This window comes from Chiloscyllium plagiosum, chromosome 3, assembly GCF_004010195.1.
Source record: "Chiloscyllium plagiosum isolate BGI_BamShark_2017 chromosome 3, ASM401019v2, whole genome shotgun sequence".
Lineage (NCBI taxonomy): Eukaryota > Metazoa > Chordata > Chondrichthyes > Orectolobiformes > Hemiscylliidae > Chiloscyllium > Chiloscyllium plagiosum.
Window position 1 is genome coordinate 114,256,025 of NC_057712.1, and position 26,959 is coordinate 114,282,983.

The window sequence follows — 26,959 nt, forward strand, 5'->3', positions numbered from 1 at the left end:
TTCTTCCCGACCTCTCCGCCCCCACCCCAGTCTGACCTATCACCCTCACCTTGACCTCTTTCCACCTATCACATTTCCGACGCCCCTCCCCCAAGTCCCTCCTCCCTACCTTTTATCTTAGCCTGCTGGACACACTTCCCTCATTCCTGAAGAAGGGCTTATGCCCGAAACGTCGATTCTCCTGTTCCCTGGATGCTGCCTGACCTGCTGCGCTTTTCCAGCAACACATTTCCATCTCAGCTCCACTTACCCACCCACTCAACATAACCCTTAGTTCCTTTACTGTTCAAAAATCTATCTTTGCCTTAAAAACATTCAATTAGGTAGCCTCAACTAATTCACAGGGCAGGGAACTCCACAGACGCACAATCCTTTGGGTGAAGAAGTTCCTCCTCAACTCCGTCCTAAACCTGTTCCCCCTTATTTTGAGGCTCTGCCCCCTAGTTCCAGTTCGAGTTTTCACTCATCATTGGAAACAGCCTCCCTGCTTCTATCATCTATTCCCTTCATAATTTTATATGTTTCTTTAAGATTCCTCTCATTGTTCTAAATTCCAATGAGTAATAGTGCCAGTTTTTTCAATCTTTCCTCAGAAACCAGCCCTCTCAACTTCGGAATCAACCTAGTGAACCTTCTCTAGTACCAGTACACCCTCTCTCAAGTAAGGAGCCCAAATCTGCATGCAGTGTTTCAGGTGTGGCCTCACCACCCTGTACAGCTGCAGTGTAACCTCCCTGTTTTTAAAATCCATCCTTCTAGCAATGAAGGACAATGTCCTCTTCACAACTCGCTTTCCTATCTTTTTTTTTGCGTCATCAGCAAATTAGCTACCTGTACCTTCAGTCCCTTCATTGATATACATTGTAAAGAGCTGAGACCCCCTGCACTGACTCCAGTGCTCACGTGATATCCTTCCAGCCTGAAAAAGGCCTACATCTCTCTCTTTTAGTCAGCCAATCTTCTGTCTATTGTAATCTGTTATCTCCAACACCGTTAACGTTTAATTTCTGCACTAACCTTTAATGTGGCATCTTAGCAAATAGCTTCTGGAAATCTAAGTACAGTACATGCACTGGTTTCCTTTTAACCACAGCCCAAGTCACTTCTCCCAAGAACGTGATTTCCCTTTGACTAAACTTGTCATGCCAAGTCAGGAGTACAGTGGAGTACTCCCCATTTGCCTGGCTGAGTACAGCACCAACAACCTGGAAAAAGCTTGACACCGTCAAAGACAAAGTAGCCCACTTGATTGACACACCTTCAACATGAGCTCTCTCCATGACTGATGGTCAGTGCCAGCAGTGTGTGGCATCTACAAGGTGCAATGCAGAAATTCAGCATGTCTCCTTCAACAGCAACTTCACCTAAAAGGACAAGGGCAGCACTTACCCAGTACCACCACTATCTCCTATAGCATGCTCCTATCCAAGCCAGTCACTATCCAGACCTGGAAATAAATCACTGTTCCTTCAATGTCACTGGGTCAGAATCCTTCGTGATGGCATTGTGGAGCTACCTACACCCCAAAGACTGAAGAGGTTCAAGGAGGCAGCTTATCACCACGTTCTCAAGGGAAACTGGGGATGGGCAATGAATACTGCCTCGGCTATCGAACACATATCCCTAATTAACTTACTTACTTTAAAAAAAAGTTGATTTGTCACATTTAGGATCTTCTGAAGCTCCATCTTTTTCTTTTTCATCACATCGACTTATTGACTGATTACACAATGTTTAACAAACTAATAAGGACTCAAGGTTCCTATAAACCACCTTAACAACTGTTTCAACTTGCCTGGCCTCCTTCAGGGAATCATCTGCATGAACCCAGAGGTCCCTCTGCTCCACCTCAAACTTGTTCTACTGACCTCGTACAGGCTTTCTGTGTTTCTTCTATGAAAATGAGCTGTCCTTATTCTGGTACCTGCCCTGTGTTTGTGCTGTTGGGTGGTTTTAGTTAAACCTGTGTATTGTTGTTTGATGTAGGCAACATGTCAGAGATTACACAGTTGGGTGAAAGGATTACATGCTGTGTGTGGAAAGAGGAAACAGGTTATCGCAGCTGGCAGCACGTAATCAGAAGAAAATAGAGTCCAGAGTCGATAACTGTTATCAACAAAAATAAATGTTGGGTCATTAATAATGATTAGTTAAGGGAGTCCTTGAGCTGTGCACTGGTTTTGATTGTATAGAATGCCTCTAAAGTTTTGCAGTGATTTGCTCTGTGTTTGTGTGTGTATATGTGATTATACATCCTATTACTAATCCTAAGGCATATGTTATCAAATCTGTTTTGGAGGTGAATATTTCAATAACTGTGTAGTGATTGGAATCTGGTGGATCTCATTGACTGAGATCCTTGATTGGGGTTGTTAAGCTGGGCCAATCAGGAAACCTAGGCCAACCAATATAAACAGCAGTTTCATAAGCACTACCGCACTTAGGTGGTAGTGTGGGGGTTAAAATAAAATAAGAAAAAATAAATAAATAAATAAATAAATAAATAAATAAACAGGAAGCTGGCAGCACGTAATCAGAAGAAAATAGAGTCCAGAGTCGATAACTGTTATCAACAAAAATAAATGTTGGGTCATTAATAATGATTAGTTAAGGGAGTCCTTGAGCTGTGCACTGGTTTTGATTGTATAGAATGCCTCTAAAGTTTTGCAGTGATTTGCTCTGTGTTTGTGTGTGTGTATATGTGGTTAGACATCCTATTACTAATCCTAAGGCATATGTTATCAAATCTGTTTTGGAGGTGAATGTTTCAATAACTGTGTAGTGATTGGAATCTGGTGGATCTCACTGACTATGAGATCCTTGATTGGGGTTGTTAAGCTGGGCCAATCAGGAAGCCTAGGCCAACCAATATAAACAGCAGTTTCCCCAGTGGAGGGATCTCTATGAGGGAATCCTCTCTTCTTTCTCTTCCCCCCCCCCCCCCCCCCCCACTTTCGCTCAGGGATCTGGGGTGGCGGGTGCTGCACGCAACAATCTCCTACAATGGCAGCTTGCTGTGATTCACAGACTCCCAGCCCAACTGCTTGTTCTGTGGTGCTGTGGAGTCTGTGGACCATGTCTATGTGGGATGTGGGCATCTGCATCTTCTTTTATGTTTTTGGTTGCACTTCAGCCCCACGCTCCTGATCTTTGGTCACCCGGTGCGGAGGGCAGGTCAGAGGATCTCCTCGTGGGTCTGCTCCTGGGCCTGGCCAAACAGGTCATAAACAGGTCTAGGCAGCAGGGGACATTAGAGCCAATTGCCTGCCCCTCGTTCGCGGTATGTTAGAGCCCAGGTGTCCCTGGAGAAGGAGCACGCGGTGTCTATCAACATTCTCTCTGATTTCAGGGAGAGGTGGGCACACAGGTGTGGAGTGTTCTATTTCCCCGTCCGAGTCTATTTTGATTTAATCCCTAATTCCCCCCTTCACTTTTTCGATCACATGGGCATTGTCCCTAAAGAGAAGGGCATTGCTTGTCACTGGCCACTCGGGTGTTTTTTTTCTTACTGTTGGTGGAATATGAATAAAGTTTTCTGCACTTGATGTTTCTTCACTATGTCAAGAAAGAGGGAAAAAAATATAACCAGGGAATTTAGAATCTCTTCAGTTCAGGGACTGACTCAGAGCTGGCTGACCACAGCCAGTGTACTGTGCGCAAGTGAATAAAGGGTGACTTGGTGATGGGATACTGGTCTCTGTGCGGTTATTTCAAACAGTCATGTTAAATCTACATTAACTCTGCATTACCTCACTGTTCAATCTCGTGTATTGTCTACCTGTTTGAAACATTGCTGTGGCTATTGACTTGTCTGGTTAGTTCCATTTTTAATTGAGGGCAGAGGTCAGCTGGCCTTGTGTCCATAATCGGTGACAAATCATCTCAAACACAACCCGAAGGCCCAGGTTCTCTGATAGTCTTCCAACCAAAACCAATGGGGAGGACTTGGCTGGTCAGTGGGCAGAGTGCACTGGTGGGCAGAAGCCTCTGAAGAAATGAGGGTGGGGTAAGCGATGGCTTTACAAGCAGTGAGAGAACAGAGGAGAAGCCCAGAGCACATGGCTTCCAAATTTCTCTTGTGGAGCTGGGAGCAGTTCCCAGACCTCTTGTTCTCTCAAGGCATGCCGAATTTCAGGCCTTTCATAGGCCTCTTTGTCCATTTACTATATTGGCCTGATGGCAAAGCCACTGTGGCTTCTCTGCTGTGGTCAAATCTCACTTGGAGGTTCAGATGCCCTCAGCATATGGAATGGATCTTGCTCGTTTCTGTGGGTATCCCTTTCACTGGCTTAGGATGGTAGGCAAAAATCACACCTGGAGGAATTGCTGGTGGGGTGATGGGAAATAATTGCCCCATGTGGTTCAAAATAGGACCACCATTTCTGTACTCCTGTACCAACCCTCAACTTATTTGTCCCTTTGTTTTGTCTGCCAGATTTCCTACTTGACCATTTAGTCATGAACTGATTGTGATTGTGATGTGTTTTCAATGTTACTCACAAAGAGGAACAAGGGGTGACAACTTCTCAAACTTTGGGAGAGAGCTGAAGGTCAAGGGGCACCGATTGAGGAACAACTTGTGGGATTCAGCTGTACAAAATGGAATTGCAATATTTTAGTGAGCATGCAGCTTTGAGTGGTGGGAAATAAATGTCACATGGTCCTTGAGCACAAAGAGACAATGTCAGTATTGTAGAACTTGACAAATCTTGCTTATTAAAGTCATCTTACTGCTGCTTAAAGTTTAACGTGAGTGAGGCAGATTTGACATTACCATTAGGAATGGAGGACAAATGACTCCTTGTGAAGATTCATTTTTGAGATCTTTCCCACAGATTTATGAAATGAGGTTTGGATGTTCCAAATAGTAACAGCATAAACCTGTTACAGTATGATCAGTGACTGCAGGAGGGACAGAGTTGCTACTGGCTCCAGTAAAATCTTCGCAGATTGTATCAGTCTGTGAGGAATGAGAACTATATTGTTGAGGTTAACCACAAATTAACTTTGTTTGGGAGAATGGCAAAGCACTATGCTGTTCTGAAACCGCACTTTCCTAACCCATTAATGATCAAACCTATGCAAATCATTCCTCTGAGGAGTGCGTCATCCAATCATCTCACATATCCCTCTGAATAGATCACTGCAAATAGGCGAGAACGTAGCACCAATATCTTATCATCTTCTGTAATGTCTCATGGTCTTTAATATAAAGTGCCTATTTGTTGCACTGAAGAAAGGCATGTTTCGCATCACAAATTAAATGTGATTCCTGTAGCAATTAACATAGAACTGTACTCCCACAGAATAGATCTTATCTCCCGCATAATTACTCCTGTCTGTCTGCAGTGGTCATTTTTCATTTTTTATTTCAATTGCCTTTTTTATTGAAATCGAGAACTTCTTGTTTAGTGAAAAAGTTCTCCAACAATCAAAGGATGTAAAAATAACTGCAAATACTGGAAACTTAAAAAAGAAACAGAAAATGTGGGCAATATATCCTCATCTACTTCCTCCATGAGAAAAGACAGATTGTGACCCGTAAGATGTAGATCCTTCATCTGAACTCCAGTCAGTTTGATATGATGATTTGAATTAATCCAATGTCAATGGTGATCTTTTAAATGCAGGTTGACTGATCTTACCTGATGGTTGTGACAATCTTTTGGCCTTGGACCAGCCTCTCACATCCACTGTAGCTCACCTGTAACCGCTCTGTCATTAACAACATTTGATGACATCCAGATTGACCCCTCTTCCTGAGAACCCTCCCCTTTGCCCTCCAGAAGGGACCTTGGTTCTGTTTAAGAGGCTGAAATACTGACATTTGTCCTTTCCGAACATCATTTAATCGATTTCATTTTTATCTTGAAATTTTAAGCAGCTTTTCATTTGTCGTATGGTCTGTATATGGAATGTTGAGTAGACGTCTTAATATCTATTTTCTTCCATAGATCCTCACTTATTATCCAGCTTTCTGAGACATACAGGATAGCGGATAGACTGCAGTGAGTTTGTCCTTTAGTACAAGTTGATTTTTCTTGTTGTTATCACGTTACCCACCTTCACAAATTTACCTCTGGCTATCTCTATTCTTCTAACTTGTGCATCACATCTGCCATCTTCTGTTATCATTTGTCCTGAATAGACAAACGTTCTTGTTCCAATGTGATACCATCCATTCAATCTTCCCAGTAGTTACTTTCAAACTTACCTTCTAATTTTCATTATTTTTATCGTTTCTGTGATTGCACTGAATCTGTGTTCTAAAGTTTGAGTTTTTACTTGATCTACGTATGCTGTTGGACCGCTTCTGAATGTGTAAGTAGTTCTGTGTTGTCAGTGCCCACCAGTTTGGTGTGTTCTTTCCTCCAGTTTATATCCCAGGAAATACATCCATCTCTCTGGATATTTGTTGTATTTACAGGTTGAATGATTTTGATGATGGTACATGGCCTGGTCATGCTTCTCTCTTCACTTGAAAGATGTTTGATTTGTCCATTTTCTAGCCTGGTGCTCACTACTTGGTCCTAATGGAGACTCTGGGTAAACCTTGCACCTTTTCCTGTCAGTGTCACATTTCAGTAACACGTCTGTAAACTTACTGTAAGAAACCGATCAAACACTTTCTCAGAGTCTATGAGGCAAATATAAATATTCCTGTTCTCAACATTTGAACAAAGTCTTCCAATAGAAAAGGGTCACATTGGACTTGAAATGTTAACTTAGTTTCCCCCAACTCAGATAGCACAGATGTGCTGTGTACTCTAACACTTAACATCTCACTGAAGATCTGAGCTGTGCTGGGGAGTGCGGGAGTGTTTGGGAACCTGGTAGGAGGTTCACCAGTCTGTATCAAGGGTGTCCTAGTACCATTTTAAACACTTGGCAATTGAACTAACTGAAATACTCACCCTTAGGGAGTGAGTCTTCAGTTCTTAACAGGAAAGGAGTTGTGACCTTTACCACCAGCCCTGGCAGCACATTCCAGACACCTACCACCTTCTGTTTTTAAGAAAACAATAAACTTGCCCTTCACATCTTCTTTTAACTTTCCCCTTCTCACCTTAAAGCTGTGCCTCCCAGTATTTGACATGTACATCTTGGGGGGAAAAGAGACTTATTATCCACCCTATCCATGCCTCTCAATTTTTATATACTTTTATCAGCTTGCCCCTCAGCCTCCAACAGTCTAATGAAAACAAACTAATCTCTCCTCATAGCTCATACACTCCAATCCAAGCAAACCTCTTTGATTTTTCCCACCCTCTCCAAAGCCTCCACATTCTTCCTATATTGTGGTGACGAGAATTGCACACAATACACTTAAACGTGACCTAACAAAAGCTTTATACAGCCTCAATGTGACTTACTAACTTTTGTACACAATGCCCTGACTGATGAAGGCAAACATGCTGCATGCCTTCTTGACAATCTTATCAACTTGTGTTACCATTTTCAGGGAGCTAGGGACTTGCACTCCAAGATTCCTCTGTATATCAATGCTCCTAAGAGTCCTGCCATTTACTGTATTTAATTCCTCTTGTATTTGACCTCCCAAAATGCATCACCTCACACTTGTCCAGATGAAACTCCATCTGCCATGTTTCTGCCCAATTTTCAACTGATCTATATCCTGCTGCATCCTTTGACAACCTTCCTCACTATCCACAACTTAACTAATTTCTGCAATCTTACGAACCACACTACCTACATTTTCATCCAAATTATTTATATGTTACAAATAATAGACATACCAGCACTGATTCTTGGGGAACGCCATTGGTTATAGACCTCCAGTCAGAAAAACACCCCTCCACAACTATCTCTGTCTTGTATGACCAAGTCAATTTTGTATCCAACCTAACAACTCACTATGGATCCCATATGACACAGTTCTCTAGGTCAGCCTATCATGAGGGATCTTGTCAAATGCTTTAGTAAAGTTCATGTAGACACCACCCACTGCCCTACCCTCCTCAATAATCATCTTTGTCACTCAACAGTTCAACAAGGTTTGTGAGACAAGACCTCTCCTGCATAAAGCCATGCTGACTATCCCAAATAAGCCTCCTCTTCTCCAAATATGAGTAAATCCTGTCCCTTTTGAACATTATTTGATCATTTCCCTACCACTCATGTAAAACCTATAGTTTACTGGATTATCCCTGTTGCCCTTCTTAAACATTGGAATAACATTAGCTATTCTCTTGTCTTGAATCTTGCTTTTGCCTAAAGAGGATACAAAAATCTCTGTCAAGGTCCAGCAGGCTCTTGCCCAGCCTCCCTCAGTATCTTGGGATAGATCCCATCAGGCCCTGGGGATTTACTTAATGTTTTTCAAAACACCCAATACCACCTCCTTAATATAACCCTCTGCGAGAATATTGGCATACCCCTCTCTAATCTTACTACTGTCCATGTCCTTCTCCATGAATACTGATATGAAACACTCATTAAGGACCTCACCACTTTTTCTGGCTCCATGTATAATTTGTCCTTGAATGGATTTACCCAATCCCTTTTTGCTCCTAATATACATATAAAATACTTTGGGATTATTCTTAATCCAACTCAACAAGGAGATTTCACAGCTCCTTTAGCTCTCAGAATTCCTTGTTTAAGTTCTTTCCTGTTTCCCTTGTATTGCTCAAGGACCTTGGCTGATTTCAGCTTCCAAAAGCTTAAATTTGCTTTATTTCTCTTTTTAATTAAACTTTCAATATCGCATGTTATGAAGGATTCCTGAATTTTGCCATCCTTGGCTTTCATCCTCACAAACATGCTTGTTATGATCTCTGAATAACTGCCTGTAAAAGAATCCCACATATCGTATATGTAGTTTTACCCTCAAGTAGCCACCACAATCTAATTTATCCAGTTCCTGTCTAATACTGTTATAATTAGCCTCCCCACCCCCTTTAGCACCCGAGGACCGACACCCATAACTGTCTTAAAACTTAAAGAATTATGATCATGGTCCCCAAAAGCTCCCCCATTGAAACTTCGATCACTTGGCTGGGCTCAATCTGTATTACAGGGTCCACAATGGCCCCTTTCCTTGCTATCTACATATTGTTTCAAGAAACCCTCAGAGATGCGCCTAACCAGTTCTGCCTCACTGGCAATAAGGGAGTCCTAGTCAGTCCTGAAGAAGTTAAAATCACCCACCAGAACAACGCTGCCATTTTCCATCTTTCCACGATCTGCCCACATTTCTGTTCCTCTATTTCCCACTGGCTACAAGGAGGTCAATGACATAACCCAGTGATTGTAGCTTTCGTATTTTGGAGTTCTACCCATTTTCCCTCGTTGGGTCAGCCCTCCATATGCAGCTGTGACCTTCTCCTTCGTCAGTAATGCAACTTCCCACCCTTATTACATCCCTCTCTGTCACACCTGAAACATCTAAACCCTGGAATGTTGAATGTCCAAAGGCTGCAGTGTAAAATGGTGTGAGAGTATTCCTAAACATGGTTCATGATGTATGTTCACGCATCTCCACTGTCCTAATGGTTTGGACCAAAAAGGACGTGTACAGGTAGGGCCCAGGACAAGGTTTACCTCAGACCAGTAATGGGGGCTCAGGGTTTGAGAGGATCACTGTGCTCTGGTTGGCATCTGGGATCTGTGATTTCTGTCCCTGTCCCTGATGGCAGGTGTGAGTTGGACAAGTGGGTTTTAATTCAAAAGCTCAGTCTAGTGGCTAGAGACGTAACCATGTCAATGGCAATGATGAAAGGTCTTCACAGGATCATAAGATTTACAACCAATGGAGGTTGTTTAGCTAGATCTCTGATACAGCAACTTGTATAGTTTCATGCCCCTTCTCCCAGTGCCCCACATCATTGTTAAAAGTTTTTTTTATTTCTTTTTGTGTTTGACTCTCAAAACTTGGAGATGTCGTCAACTGTAGTTTGACCATTAGTTGGTTAACATGATACAAGAGCTTCTATTTTGAATGTCTTTATTGAACAGGCCTCTGAACTCCAAGCGCATGTACACGGAGCCTGTCTCACTGCAGATGTGATCTTTGTTGTGAGGGGAACTTCATTTTGGGAACTGCAGAGATTTACATAGGTTGGTGAAAGAAATGTACTGGAGTAGATAATGAGAAAAGCTGGTTGAGCATTTCCAAATGTGACCTGAGCAATTTAGAGAACATTGAAAAGGCAAGAAACATTAAAACAGGTGGCAATACTGTCCAGGCCATTATATCAGACATGACCTAATGCTCTGAGACATCGGACTAGATTAAAAACCAAGCTACTTCTGGTCATGGAGGATGGCACACTCTGCTGCTTTGAAAGTAGAGAGAACTGCTTTCTAGAGAAACTGGGATGGTCATCCAGTAACATATGGAAATGTATGGGGACTGTGCTAGAGAGATTTGATGAGGTTCATTTGTTTGTGTTAGCGGATATTCAAAAGGCATTTGACAAAGTCATATACTACAAGCTTGACATTAATGTGAAGGCCTTTGGAATGTTAACCGCACTAGGAGCATGGATACAATGTTGGTTGTCTGACTGGGAACTATTGCGTGAACTTCAGTTTTTTAGGAGGTGGTGGGATGGTTAGGAGCACTGTTTTGTTTTTTCAATCTATGTGAATCATCCTGAGTTGGGTGCATATAAGATAGCATGACTCCAAATTTTGTGTCACCTGCAAATTTTGGAAGTATTGTCCTCTGTTACGGTGGTGACAGGTTTGAAGAGGATTTAGACAGGCTGGTGCAATGTGCTGAGCAGTACTGATGATATTAATGTGCTGCGATTTTTGGAAGGAAGAATGGGCCAGAGGGAAACAATATAAGGGGCAAAGCTATCAAGGGGGAACTGGAGCAGAAGCTACAGGAGATGCACGAGCAGAGGAGCTTAGGTAGATGTGGGCAGAAATCGTTGAGAGTGGGGTGATTTGAGAATGCAGTTTTTGAAATCGAGGGATCTGGAAGGAAAGTTCACACTGCAGAGAGGCCATGTAACCGAGAACACATTTTTTTTTATAGCGAACATCATCAAACATCACGAGAGAAGGAGTACCAACATGACTGAAGTAGCATTCGACAAACTAATAGAGCAAAAAGTAGACATGTCCCCTGTCCCTCATCACTTGCATTATAAGATCCTAAAAGGTAGCTACAGAGATAGTGGATACATTGGTTGTAATTTTTCAAATATTCTTGGATTCTGCAGAGGTAGCAGAGGATTGGAAAGATTACAATGTGACTTCCCTATTCAATAGGGAGGCAGGTAAAAAGTGGGCAATTATAGTCCAATTAACTTAATATCTATTGTTGAAAAAATATTGGATTCAATTATTAAGGACATCTTAGCAGAACATTTAGAAAATCACAATTTGATCAAATCGAGTCAGCATGTCTTTGTGAAAGGGAATTTGTGTCTGACAGATGAGTCAATGAAGTCTCAATAGGAGTGGATAGAGGGGAACTGGTAGATGTGTTGTACTTAGACTGCCAGAAGGCATTCAACAAGGTTTTTGATTAGATTAGATTTCCTACAGTATGGAAGCAGGCCCTTCAGCCCAACAAGTGCACACTGACCCTCTCAAGGAGTAACTACCCAGACCCATTTCCCTCTAACACTACGGGCAATTTAGAATGGCCAATTCACCTGACCTACACATCTTTGGACCGCAGGAGGAAGCCAGAGCATCCAGAGGAAACTCACACAGACACTGAGAGAATGTGCAAACTCCACACAGACAGTCATCCAAGGCTGGAATTGAACCTGGGTCCCTGGTGCTGTAAGGCAGCAATGCTAACCACTGAGCCACCGTGCCACCCCGTGGTACCTCACAAAAGGTTAATCCATAAGATAAGAGCTTTGGCTCATGGACAGGAAACAGCAAGTTCTTTTTCAGGTTGGTGACCTGTGACCAGTAGAGTTCCACAGGGATCAGTGCTGCAGCTGCAACTGTTTACAATATCGATTAATGACTTGGAGGAAGGAAGCAAATGGATCATAGTCAAATTTATAGGTGACAAAAAAAGGTGGAAAGACAGGTCGCAGGTGGGATACAAACTGTGATTAGTTTTGGTTCCCTTATTTAAGGAAAGATACTATTTCATTGGAGGTAGTTCAGAGACGGTTCACCAGGATGATCCTTGGTAAGGATGGATTGCCTAATGAGTCAAGATTAAACAGATTGGGACTCTACTCACTGGAGTTTAGAAGAATGAGAAGTTATCTCATTGAAATTCTTAAGGGGCTTAACAGGGTAAATGCTGAGAGGGTGTTTCACTCCCTGGGAGAATCCAGGACCAGAGGGCATCCTCTCAGAATGAAGGGGCACCAATTTAAGAGTGATATGAGGAGGAACTACTACTTTGAGGGTTGTGAGTCTTTGTAACTCCTTGTCACAAAGAGCTGTGGGGGCAGAGTCCTTGTGTTTCTTTAAGGCTGAGATAGATTCTTGATCTGTTGGGGAAATCGAGGGTTATGGGGAAAGGGCAGGAATGTGGATGTGAGGAATGTCAGATCAGCCATGATCCCGTTGGACGGCAAACCAGGATCGAGGAGCCCATTCCTATTTCTAATGGTCTTAACGTGAAGACAAGTCTTTTTTTTCCATGTACCTGTGGTTAGATTGTGGAGTGCTCTGTCTGCAAGTGTCAGGGAGCCAGCTTCAACTGAACTTTCAAAAGAGTTTTGTTGAAAGTGGAAGCGTTACACGAAAGAGGTGAAAATGTGGGACTAGCTGAGTCGTTCTTCCCGAGGGCCAGCACAGACAGAATGAGCTAATGGTCTCTTTCTGCGCTGTAAACTTTCTCTCAGGTCATCCATCCCTAGTACTAAAGACCTTGGTTATGAGGAAGAATTGAAGGAACGTGGGACACCTTGCCTAGATGTATGGTGCCTGAGGAGATTTTGCAGCGATCCACAAGAAGGTTTAGAGGATTGCTCCAGTATATTAACTTTGTTCTGCTCTCACTGTGTGATTCAAAATGGCACAAGCCCAGCCTCATAAAATGCATATCAGGTGGGCCTGAGGAGGACTTTCTGCTCAAGAGTTAGCAATATACAGGATGGATGCATTTCCAGGAAAAGCCGTGAAGGTGAAAAACTCTGGAATCAATTAAAAAAAAAAGCAGTTGGAGTCTGGGTGACTTCAGGATCTCTCTAGATGTATGTATGAATGAATTGGGATGAGTCGAATGGCTTCCTTTATCTGTACTGATTCTGTAATTTAAACATACTGACCTCTATTGCTCTATTCCTTTCCCAGGTTATCTGCGGGACTTGCTGGGAACGTACAACCTTGCCTTTTACCTTGCTGGTGTGCCACCAATGGTTGGAGGAGCAGTCTTGTGCACCATCCCATGGATCCAGTACAGGAAATGCATGAGACAAAAAAGGTTGATAACATTGGAGGGAGAAACAGCGACAGCCAAGATACTGGATCGGGATTCCAAGAACATTATGGTGGCTGGCAGTGGTGAGCCACAGAAAGAATATGTATCCAGTATTTAATATCACGTTCCACTGGACAGACTGATTGCAATTTAGGTCTTACAAATGAATCTATTTTATCAATGAATGTTTTTGTTTTGTTGCAATGATCTACAGTAGTTAAGAAGAATTCGCAAGGGGAAGAAACAGAAAAATTAAACAATAGCAGTGAATTCTGAGTTTACTAGAGAAGGTTTTTCTTATCCCCCCCCATGCTGCATTTCACATATGTTGAACCATTTGTTGTACTCATTTATTTTAGTTCATCTCTCTGAAGTTGGATTATTTTTCAATAATCCAAGCTTAGTTTGTTGTAATGCCACAGCTGATCTGGCTGGGCATTTAGCTTCTTTTGGAAATACCGAGGAAAGACCAAAAAAAGCTGCAACAAACACGCTTTTCACTTGACTATTAGAATATTTCGGTTATCCTTCTTTAAGGATAACCTCTTACAAGGAGCTAATCTTACCTGGACGTTGATTCGAAGTTTTCCAAATGAAAATATTGGCCTAATGTAGTATCCATAACAGTTTACAAATTTAGAATGCTAATTCTGACTGTCCATGTCAGAAATATACAGAGCTTTAAAGTGTTTCCTTACTTCTGATGCTCTCGGATGGCCAAATATTCTTGATTTTTGTTCTATTGTCTACTACAAATCTACAGTCTTCAAAATACTGCATGCTAAACCCACCCTGTCTCAGCCATAAATAAGACAGCGCTGGAGAAACTCGGCAAGTCTGTCCGTTCCAAAGAAAAATTACATCGGACTCGAAATGTTAACTCCACTTCTCGCTCCACAGACCTGAGCTGCTCCAGCCTTCTGTGTTTGTTTTGGATTTCTTGCTGTATTTAGCTTATAATTGACAGTCTCAGTCACGATGGTATGTGTATCTACTATAGGCGATGCATTATTAATGATAGCAGCAACAACAACAACATTTGATTAACGTATTTTTAAATGTGATGAGACATCCCCAGATGCTGTCCAGAAGCATTATCGAACCAAATCTGGCTCTGTGTCACCTTAAGAGGGAGATTGTAAAGGAGGAAAGCAAAGTGGGGAGGTTCAGTGAGAGAATTCCAGAGCTGAAGATACAGCCACAAATCATGGAACAATTAACGGAGATTGCTGAGAAAGTTCAGCAGGTCTGTCAGCATCTGTGGAGAGAAACCAGGGGTTAATGTTTCAAGTCAAGTGACCCTCAGAATGTGACCTGAAACATTAACTCTGATTTCTCTCCACAGACGCTGCCAGACCTGCTGAGCTTTCCAACACTTTTTGGTTTTGTTTCTGATTTTCGGGGCATCGGTGGTTCTTTCAGTTTTTAATGGAGCAATTAAAATTGGTTACACTTGAGAAGCCAGAGCTATAGGAGTGCACATAATTTATGAAATATCGGTTTTACGTGATAGAAATCAAGGTTCACAGGCCTGCATAAGGTAAATACCATATGTTCTATAGCTTGATGTTTCAGATAATTTAAAATTTGCTTGCTATATATCCAGTTCACAGCCAGTTATCTTGATTAGACAGTATTTTTATTTTGACTTGTGTGGAGTTCTGTACTGTAATGTGGAAATCAGCCTCCTATGTATCATGGGTACTGTGAATGGGAAATGGTTATTCTAGAATGTGAAGTTTAATGGTGACAGTTCTGTGGCTGGAATCTGGCATCGTGCTGTGCATTATAGTGTTTCTGACTGAGATACTGTGGTGCCCCTTTTGGAGCGGAAACTGCAGGTGAGCCACCACTACTGGAAGCCCTTACAGCTGTATCTAATGAACCTGTTCTATAATGAGACTATAGAAATATTCTACCTGAGTTAAAATGAAGTTTTGCAAACAGTGAACAGAGTCTTACTGAGGCCTGAATAACATGAGCCATGATGAGGTTTGTGCCAGAATCCCTGTTGTTGAGGGCCATTTTAATATCACTACCAACTTGCAGCATCATTTATGCTTTTGTTGAGCAGTGAGATGAATTTCTTGCTAGGGAATGATGAGGTGCTAACGAAAGGGAGATTATTACTTGTTAAACACCCAACTTGCCTCATTAATGTGGTTGACTCTTGACTGCCCATGGGCAATTAGGGATGGCCTGTAAATGCAGGCCTAGCCAGAGATGCCCACATCCCATGATTGAACAAAAAATCCACATTTGCCTTCCTATCTTACCAAATATGCCAACCAAATTAGGCCCTAAATTCTCGGTATGGAGTTCAGAGCGAGAACCTGGTGACTTCAGCTGTTATACTAAACTGCATCTTGGGCACCAGCCACACATTCTCCGAGTCCACAAAAAAGTTGCATCCGATATTTACCACTTGTTTGTACCCATCATGGCACCTCTTTGACGTCATTGCTGCAGTTTTACGAAGCACAGACCTGCATCATAGAGGGCACCAACGTCTTGCATTGAAAGGCTGCTGCAAGGACCCTTTGTGCACAGGGTCAGGCACTCAGCTGACAGATTGGACCAGGCTGCAGCTCAGAGCTGCTCACATTCCCATCTGACGCTCACTTATTTTGCCCATAACTGCATGCTGACCCCTTCCGTGCCTTGCCTTGCTGTGTCAGTGAGTGCAGTCACACCACCAGGCAGCTTGCCTTGCTGATCAGCAGTCCTCCCTCATGGAGGCCTACGTCTTGCTGTATGACACTGTGCCACATCAATCTCTCACCTTCACCATGTGTCAGCAGCCTACATGGTACATGGACTGAATGTGCAGCAACCAGATGGCCATGTCTCAAACTCTGAAGGAGTAGTCCTCAGCGGAGTCCACGGAGGTAACCGTCAGTCAAGGGATCCCAGCAATCAGTCAAACGCGGTCTCTGAGACCAGTCCAGGGGATAGACCATAGACAAGGTGTCTGGTGGGGGGGGGGGGGGGGGAAGGGGTCTCTGTCTCCCAGTCCCTGTCGGGAAAATCACGGCACCATCTGCCCCTGTTCTGACTCCACCCTTGACCGAGCAAGGCAACTTCAGAATGCCAGTCCTCATCTGGGTGCCTGGCAGCCTTTTGAAAATGCCAGGGATGCTGGTCTTTGTGCAGGTATACAGTGAGTGGCGAGTTGTTCTGGGAACAGCTTGTGATAAGATGGGCGTCGGATGTGAAAGACACAGTAGGAATGGCAGAGCTAGTTAATGCAGTATAAAATTCAGCCCTTTTTTTTTGAAATGGCAAAATTATTTTAAAGAAATACAACCACATTAATGCTATGATGCCAAAAAATATTAAGTAGGAACTAATTACATTATCTGTATTCAATCCACCACATTGTGTAAAATCAGTTAAATTAAAGAGTCAAGTGACCTTCTGCTGCTCCTAAATCCTACATTCCAATGTAACTTCCTTGAGTGTTTAATTGTTCAGAATAAGCTCAGTATGAATTAATGCTCTCAGCAGCAAGTTTGATCAGAATCACTGATGTTGCATCTGCCCTTGTGCCTCATCCTCTCCCATCCCTTTTACGGCTTTACTAAGTAGATAAATGTATTTAAGTCTTGTAAGTAGGCTTCATGTTATCGTGAACTTGTTTATCCAACGTGTTCCATTGCTAAGCAGTTCTCCTGAGATTGCTCAATTTATAGACTACCTCATTTAATTTTACAATGCTGTTTGTGGCAAAGTGAAAACTCCCAAAGTTGAAAGGAATTAATTCAGTATTTTTTTTTTTAAAAAAAAAGTATTGTTGTGGGAAACATTTTCTGAGTTTCATTTAAAATGTTAAGACAGCAGGTGAGGAAACTGTCTAATATTTTTGTCTGGACAGGGCACAATCTGGAATATTAAAATAGCCAACTGTTCGGTGACCAAACATTTTTCTCTATAATTGCACAAAGAATGTTTTGAGCAGGAATGGAATACAAACAGAAAGCAAATGGGTACAATGGAAACTGACCTCTAAGTGAAAAGGTCACTTAGCAAAAAAAAAGATACTAAGTGAAAGTATTTTAACCGTAGAATTTAATACGTTGGGGGGAAGAAAACATTGACAGTAATGGCTTTAAAATCGTGTAAAGTTGGACTCAAGTTAGGGTGTTGGGTCATATGTGTTTGTCCAACTGAATTATATGCCAAGTGTTTTGCAAAAGTAATATTGCCCGGTTTTGCAGTTTCACCAGTGGTACCGTAACGGTGGTGTGTTAACTTTTTACCCTGTTTCCAAAGTCCAAGTGATAATCTTCCAAACATTGATGATTGAAATACTTTACATTATGGATCACTTACCACTAAGCGAAAGACAGATTCAGGGTTGCATTTTGCACACGTTTGCCCCATAGGAAATAACTCAATTCTATATCAATAGAAGATGTTACTTGTTCCAATAATAAATACACAGAGGAAAGGAATGAAATGGTTTTCTCAGGTTTCTGTAATGTACTGTTAGGAGAATTACTTGCCCAATATCTTTGAATTTTATAATATATATTAAATTATATATTTGTTAAATCCTGCAACCTAAATTTGTATCTAATATACTTTTTAATTCACATTTGCTCCCATGGTGACAGAATAGATAGATTGTTTCAATATTCCCAGGAGGATGGCAATGTTTCGGTATCTTTTGTTTTGCCCCTACAGCTGAAGTTTGAATATTAAATCCATAATGTTTTAACTAGGCTAATGTTATATGTTTAGGGATGTGGAACTGTTCGCACACTGGTATACTAACCTGGGCGTTATCTGAGCCAACAAGTCCCAGTGAAGAACCTTTGTCATTGTAAGGAACTTTCATATCTCCTTGTCCTTTCATTGGATGAAGTCCATTGACACTGAGCAACAGGTTGCCAGTTGGTTTTTGGCTTGTTTTTGTTTTGAGGAGATTTCAGAGATACCAATTTGTCAATTCTCATCTGCTGAAGGATGTTAAATCAGGTGTGAGTATTGACAGAGTTTCATTCCAGGGCAGCATGGGAATCTTGTGCTCGGAGTGTTCAGATTATGACTAATCGTGTCATAGTTTTTCTAAGTCTGAACACTGTTACCTCTTAATCCTATTACAGCCCAGAAATGAAGAACAGTGGGGGAAGAAAAGTGATTACTTTGGAAATGAATGTACTGGTCACACTGGGCTACCATTTCAAACTATACTTGGACTAATAAGTGTCTTTTGGTGCACTGGTAGTGTCTATACTTCTGAGCCTGGAGGCTTGGGTTTAACTCCTATCTGCTCAATATACATTTGAGCAGGTTGGGTAAAAATATCTATGCCTGTTCTAGTTTTTTTTTCTGAGAGAGTATTTCGAAGACTGATCATTCTAGGTGGAAAACAGTGAAGAGCTACAGATCTAAGGAAACTGGGCTACACCAAATTTTTACATTGTCTTTGACTTTTCCACAGCTGTTTCTTTGCACAATGATAAAAATTTGTCTAAGAATTGCAAAATGATGTTCATGTGTGGTAATTCTGTGCAATATATTTACCCTTTCCAATTGGTATGTAGCTGATGTGAATCTCATTCTGACTAGCCTGAAAGTTAGCTTGATGTTCAAGTGCTCACGATTGTTTTTCTTTAAAATCCCTGAATTCAGTGCAACTTTTAAAAAAGTTGCAACTGCCAGTTTTAGCTGGCCAATTCGGTGTATAGAAATTTTCTGTCTCCAATAATTGGCTGCCAGGAAGGGTCTGACAGAAGGAAATGCTGTAAGGATTTTGAGACCCACAAGAACTTGAACAGGAGGAGTTATTGAAATCTGCTGCATTAGCAGCCAATAATATTATGTCTGCCCTGAATGTAGTCTTAACTCCTGCCTATCCTCCATAATATTTGAATCCTTAGATCAAAAATCTTTTCTAACTCAACCTTGAACATAGTCAATGGCACAGCCTCCTCTGCTCTCCGCAGTAAGATTAACAACCGCTTGAGTGAATAAATTCATCCTCACTTCTGTCTTTAAATGGGAAGTTCCTTATTTTAAAAATTGCACCCCTCTCTAATTTTAAGAATATTTCAGTGAACCTTCTCTGAACAGTTTCCAATGCAGATGTATCCCTCCTTTTATGTAAGGAGACAAAGGCTGGACCAGGTCCAGTCTTACCAATGTCCTGTACAACTATAGGAAGACTCTCCAACTTTTATGCCATGTTTCCCTTGCAATAAAAGGACAATATTCCATTTGCCATCCTAGCGCATTGCTGTACCTATATACTATTTGTGATTCATGTACAAGGACACTACAGTCCCTCTGTACTGCAATATCCACCAGTCTCTGTCAATGTAACTATTTTTCAATTCTTCCTGCCAGTGGACAAGTTTCCATTTTGCCACATTATACTCCATTTGACCATTTGTTTCCTCACTCACTTGACCTATCTAGTATCCCTTTGCAAACTCTTTGTCACTTCACAACATTTTTGATCTCACTGTGATTTGTCAGCAAATTTGGCTGCAGTACACTTGTTCCCTTCATCCAAGCTGTTAGTATAGATTGGAAAATATGTTGCTTTAGATCTTGCAATGGGCTGCATAATGAGGATGTTTGCTTTTCTCTAAAGACATTTTTCTTGGCCTAAGGTACTCTATTCTAACCCTGACTTGCACCATCATGCACATTTCATTGACGCCATATTACTCAGCTTCACTCCTACTTCACTGCAAGCCATTTTGAAACCCTTGTAATCGTTTTAGTAACTTTAAGATTTGTTTTACGTGCCTGCTATCTTTGAAGTGGAAAAAATACATTTTCTGACTTGTTTTCTTGCTACTGATGAAATTTAATCATTGTTGTCAAAATATTTTACGGTACAAGTCATCCCTGCAGACCGCTTAACTTAATCTTGCTTACATCAATTTTACACAGTGCCCTTGAAACTAAATTGGCAGTTTCGAAAGAACAGCTTGACACCAGTATCATGTACCATCCAACTGCTTCCTCCACTCTCACAACAAATGGCTGCGTGAGGTTATAAATTCTGCTGTTTTTTTTAATGTGTTTTTTCTTGCTTTGTATTGTTTCCCTAATGTGACCTTCACTGCAGCGACCAATTACCTTAAATTGACACTTTTTGGGGGAGGCAGGCAGGCAAGGAAAACATGTTTATGAACTTTTTTCAAATACAGTCCATGAAGAAACAAATTTAGATTTCAATTTCTATAGCATTCCAAATATTCTAGTTTATTTAAAAATCCATGTGACTCAACTCCCAAGGAACTGATGACTAATACAGTTAAGTGTTGTCCCAAGGCCTGTGTTCAATATGGATGGAGAAGGCAAGAGAAAAATACGTTTAAATTATTGTTAATTAGTGTGGCTGCACAGGATTAGAAGCTGAGAAAACCACTATTTGGGGAAAGAAGGGACATGTCCATAATTGGCAATTGCAGTTCCATTGGCCTATCAGTAACTGGTGGAAATGAAGGCAACTAATAAAATTGTAGTTATTAAATCCTGAAGCAGCCTACTGGATATTCAGAATGGGAGAATCCCTCCAAATGCATTCCTTTCTCTTCAGATAGAAATAGAAAAGATTTTCAGTAACATTGTTCATGGTGAGTCAGAGAGTAACTCTATTTTATAACAACACAAACATAGTTAACTGTAAAAATAATGCTGCTACAAAGACATCATAATGATTCACTTTAAACACAAGGTAGAGTGGCTATGAATTCTGTGGTTAGTTAGCAAGTAACTTCTTTGTGGACTGGCAGCCGGTGATATACTTGATTGTTTTATGTCTAAAGTGCGAGTCTGAGAAATGTTGATTGTAAAATTTTATTTGCATGCATTTACAGTAGAATTTCCAACAGTATTATCTATTTCGGCTTTCAGAAAATACATTGAGGGCGACTGTCCAGAACAAACTCTTTTCCCCCAAATATTTGAAATGCTGAAATCACTTGCAATATTATTCAGTTAGATAAGAGAAAAAGAGAAGGTTTTGATTCCTGGCTTAAATCTTAATCGAGGGAAGGATTTAAGTTTTGGTCACCATTCAGCAAACAAATGATAAATAAAAATTCAGTGTTTGAAATATGTAATGCTTTACATAAATGGGCAACGGAAAAGTAACATAAGCTCACAACAATAAAAAAAGATTTTAGCCAAGAGACACTTGCAGAGAAGGGTGAGAGCAGAATGTCCATTTGATGTGGTGTTCACACAATGTTTGACCAGATGAATACTATAGGATGAAACCACAACAGTATTATCTATTTGTGGGCGGCACGGTGGCACAGTGGTTAGCACTGCTGCCTCGCAGCGCCTGAGACCCGGGTTCAATTCCCGCCTCAGGCGACTGACTGTGTGGAGTTTGCACGTTCTCCCCGTGTCTGCGTGGGTTTCCTCCGGGTGCTCCGGTTTCCTCCCACAGTCCAAAAATGTGCAGGTCAGGTGAATTGGCCATGCTAAATTGCCCGTAGTGTTAGGTAAGGGGTAAATGTAGGGGTATGGGTGGGTTACGCTTCGGCGGGTCGGTGTGGACTTGTTGGGCCGAAGGGCCTGTTTCCACACTGTAAAGTAATCTAATCTAATCTAATCACAAGAGGCTAAATTCTCCTGTTTTATTGTCCTAATGCTCTTTCTGGAACATAAATCAGTAGGAAAAAAATGTGATTGCACTCAACTAGATGTGGGGTTTAAACCTATCTGCTTTCATTGGGAAGACTGCACCTTGTTCACTGTTATTGAAAATATGTATTATTCTGCCAAAGAGTATTGGGCTGGGTGATTTTGTTTTGGGACTATTAGCAGAGTGAATACAGGCTTCTATGCACAAAAGAAAACTGATGAATGCAAGGGATTATCTCCAGAGAGTGGAGATGCTCCCCAGTTACAGTGAAATAAATTCAGGTCTGACAATTCAGGGTCTCCATTGTGGTTATCACCAGTCATTCATGAGCTTTAAAAGGCAGTGCAATATGAATGGCAAGGATCAACAAGTGTAGGTTGTAGTGACTTCTTTTCCTGCTTTATAATTGGTCATTGTGGAAACAGTCAACTTTTATAAAATGTTATTGATAAATGTTTTCTGCTGCAACATCTGATTTTTTTGAAATGCTGTGTCATGCCATTTGTGACGTGATAGCCAGCAGTCTATGCATTTCACTGCATCTGTCTAAGATTCACGTTTTATATGTGACAACTGTTTGGGTGTTCCACCTCCAATATTAGATATTGGCTTCTGAAACATGCCTACCTACTATCCAATACCGTAGTCAATTGACATAACTTTTTTTGGCTGCTTCTGTAGAGTTTTTCTGCAAAATGCTCCATTGTTTTCTTTTCAATGCAGCCACCAGCTTGACCAATGATATGTTGTTTGCAAACAAAGTTTGCTCATTGATTTTCAGAAGCTAGAAAACTAGTTTCAAACAGTTGTGTCAAGTGAATTTGCTTTAGGGAAGCAAAATCTGGCTGTAGTTCCCTCTTTTGAGTTCACGTGTTAAGAACTGCAGTGCATTCTTTTGCATAAAGGAGTTGATTCTTTTGTTACTGACATTGTTCAAAACACCCGTGGCAATTTCCTGACTTATTCCCACTGATGATGACGGTTGCAGATTTTTAACTTGCCCCAAAACTACCAGCAAAGAGTTTGCTCGGTTGAGTTATTTGGCAAACTCAGTACACAGAAGTCTATCTTGGGCTCGATTTGCGAGGAAATGCCTGCAAAAACAAATGACTCATCGCATCATATGCTCATGTTTGCATGCTGACTGTTGCTATCTCTGAGAAAGTGAAAAAGCTAAGATGAAATCCACCACACTAATATATAATTAAAGTTTTTAATTAAATGTGAAGCCGGTAATTGATTTGAATTTAGACTTTTTGCATAGCGGTTATAATTCTTATACCCAATTAATGTTTCTGCATATATTGGAATATGCAGATAATTACACTCAGAATTATATTAAATGTTGTTTACATCTTTGCATCTGTGAATTTTTGACTCTTCAACATTTCAATTTGTGACAATCTCTTTAGGAGCAAATGGCATTCAAGGAATTTTTAAACAAATGTTTCTAGTTTTTAAACGGATCAGTGCTCATCTGTATTTAAGAATATGCAATAAAAGTTATTATTCCATGTTCATGAAAATGTGTCCGTTTAAAAGTGGAGTCAACAGGAATCTGGGTAAACTTTCCACTGGTTGGATTCTTACCTGGCATAAAGGAAGATGTTTCTTGTTGGAGGTCACTCATCTGTTTCAGGGCATCTCTGCAAGAGTCACTCAAGGTAGTGTCCTATGGGGTGCTAATGGCCTAGTGGCACTTTCATTAGACCATTAATCCAGAAACTCAGCTAATGTTCTAGGGACCTGGGTTTGAATCCTGACATAGCAGATGTAGCAGCAGGAGCATGGAACACCACCCGACCTCCAAGCCACTCATCATCGTGACTTGGAAATATCTCAAATTTCCTCAGTGTCATTGGATTAGAATCCTTGAGATTCCTTCTAATATCATTAGCACAGTGGTTAGCACTGCTGCCGCACAGTGGTTAGCACTGCTGCCTCACAATGCCAGGAACCTGGGTTCAGTTCTAGCCTTGAACAACTGTCTGTGTGGAGTTTGCACATTCTCCCCAGGTATTCTGGTTTCCTCCCACAGTCCAAAGATGTGCAGGTTAGATGAATTAGCCATGCTAAATTGTCCATAGTGTTAGGAGCATTAGTCAGGGTAAATGTAGAGGAATGGGTTAGGTGGGTTACTCCGAAGGTCGGTATGGACTTACTGGGCCAAATGCCTGGTTCCACACTGTAGGGAATCTAATCGAATCATTGCGAGTCCGCCTACGGCACATGTACCACAGTGGTTCAAGAAGGCAGCTCACCAGGTTGAGTGCATTTTAACTCTGGGAAGAAACTGTCAGATTTTCTGGATGAATGTTATCGTCAAATTAAACCCATTGAGGTACTGAGAAAGGGATTTTCCAGCGAGAGTATTGTACTTTTGGTTAACATACAGGGTTTTTTTTGGGATTCAGAGGATTGCATTTCAAAGTCTATAAAATTTGTGTTCTAAGTAAATAACCTGGATTATCCTATTTTTATCTTTATTTCTTCTGCTAAACAAACTGCTGTTTTATTGTTTAAATCTGCAACATTGCATGCTTATGTTTCCTTGGGAGAGATTGTGTCAAAACTAAACAAAACGCCATCGATTGAGTGAGATTTTAGTCTGGGACATGCCTTGCCCAGTAATAACTTGATCTGGAATCACAACAAAAGATGATTGGCAAAGTACAATTACAACATTTAAAAAGCATCTGGATGGGTACCTGAATAGAAAGGGTTTGGAGGAATATGGGCCAAATGCTGGCAAATGGGACTAGGATATCAGGTCAGCATAGACTAGTTGAGGCAGAGTGTCTGTTTCTGTGCTTTATGACTCTCTGAATCTATTTTCAAAGCATTCATAAAGCCTTGGTGGCTAGGCCCTACCTTCAGTATTGTGTGCAAGGATGTAGGTTTGCTTGCGGAGCTGGAAGGTTTATTTCCAGACGTTTCGTGTGGTGATGAAATGTCCGGAAATGAACCTTCCAGCTCAGCGAGCAAACCTACATCCAGAACCTCAACCGGAGCTACAAATCTTCTCAAACTCGCTAAGTATTGTGTGCAGTTTGGTCTCTATTCTTTAAGAAGGACGTGAGTGTCCTTTGGACGATTGCAGAGTACACTTATCAGAATGGTTCCAGAGATGAAGAATTTTAGCTAAAGCTAAGGTTGTTCTTGGAAGAAAGAGACTGAAGGGAGGTTTGATAATGATTATGACAGACTTGGGTAAGGTAGACAAAGAAAAGCTGTCTCTTTTTGCTGGTTCATGGGTGAGAGGAGACCGATTGAACATTTTGGGTAGGAGGTGCAGAAAGTATATTATTACAGCAAGGTCATCAACCTGAATTCTATAGTGTGGAAGCAAGCCATTTGACCTATCGAGTCTACACTGACCCTCTGAAGAGCATCCCATCCTACACTTCCCATGGCTAACCTGGCTAATCCACCAAGCCTACACGTCCCTGGATTCTACGGGCGATTTGGCATGGCCAATTCTCCTAACCTGCACATCTTTGGACTGTGGGAGGAAACCAGAAAACTCTGAGGAAACCCACACAGACATGGGGCGAATGAGCAAACTCCACACAGTCAGTCACCTAAGGGTAGAATCAAACCCAGGTCCCTGGTGCTGTGAGGCAGCAGTGCTAACCACTCAGCTACCATGTCACGCCATGGCGCTCACTGCCTTAGAGGATGGTGGATGCAGTGATTTCTTTTTCCCCAAAAGGAAAATGAATTGTCACTTGAGGGAAACAGAATTTTGGGGTTAATCCTGTCTTCATCCAATGAGATGTACTGCATGACTTAATTGGTGTGCTATAATGACTCTAAATTTACAACTGATCTAGTTTCAACTGCCTTTGCAGTAGACGGTTCTAAACTTCTCTCCTTTAATGTGGAGAAGGGTTTTCAAATTCCACTCCTGAAAGGTCTGACTCTCCTTTTTATCCTAATGTTCTGTTGCATTAGACTCCCCAATCAGCAAAAATTGTTTCTCTGTCACGTCTGCTCTCCATTATATCTTAAACATCAATCAAATCTTCACCTAGCCTTAAATGTTGATGGAGTGCAACCCATTTGGCTTTTGGCTATTAGCAGTTATCGAGCACTCCTGATATGGTCTAGTGGGGTTGAGAGTGTGATGTTACAAAGTTTTTGGTAGGCTTTGTGGAGGCTGGAAGCCTGTTTGTCAGTCTCATAGCAGGACATTATTATGAAGTAGAAAAGGGCCTTGTAGAATCATAGAGTTGTACAGCACAGAAACAGACCCTTCGGTCCACTGGACTGCACATCCTAAACTGATCTAGTCCCATTTGCCAGTATTTGGCCCAGATCCCTCTTAAACCCTTCCTATTCATATACCCATCCAGATGCCTTTTAAATGCTGTAATTGTACCACTATTTCCTCTGACAGCTCATTCCATATATGCACCACCCTCTGCATGAAAAAGTTGACCCTCTGGTCCATTATTTTAAATCTTTTCCCTTCTCACCCTAAACCTATACCCTCTAGTTTTGGAGTCCCTTACCCTTTGGAAAAGACCTTGGCAATTCACCCTATTCAAGCCCCTTATGATTTTATAAACTTCGATAAGGTCACCCTTCAGCCTCCAACGCTCCAGAGAAAATAGCCCCAGCCTATTCAGCCTCTCCCTATAGCTCAAACCCTCCAATACCAGCAACATCCTTGTAAATCAGAATTTAATGCAATATTTAAAATTATTATTGGTCATTCATATTTGGATAATAATTTTCAATCTTCAACAACCTTAGTAGCAGTGTCCTGCCTCTGACTTTTGTCCAATATAGCGTTCACTGCCATTCGCCACATCCAACAATATCATGCTCAACAGCAAATCCTTCTTCCACAACAGCCAGTTCATGTCGCTTCACCATCTCTGTAAACTCCATTTACTGCTTATCTGCAGTGAGGAATCTGGAGTACCGCCCCAGTCCCTTGTTCGGCTTCCTCTTCTGTGCCTTTA

At 41.4% G+C, this 26,959-nt stretch overlaps 1 protein-coding gene across 3 annotated transcripts in view; it reads left to right on the top strand.

The window, feature by feature from the left end:
• The window catches only part of slc16a10 (solute carrier family 16 member 10), a 131,238-nt gene extending 117,590 nt beyond the window's left edge, over nt 1–13,648 (top strand). For 2 of the 3 annotated variants that reach the window (XM_043687149.1, XM_043687148.1), the window contains one exon: nt 13,249–13,648. In XM_043687149.1, coding sequence (XP_043543084.1) covers nt 13,249–13,493 — 245 coding nt within the window. In that variant the 3' untranslated portion in view covers nt 13,494–13,648. Of the gene's footprint in view, nt 1–5,954; nt 6,009–13,248 lie in introns of all 3 variants that reach the window. The other variant, XM_043687150.1, reaches the window with a different exon arrangement.
• Nucleotides 13,649–26,959: the final 13,311 nt, after the last annotated feature.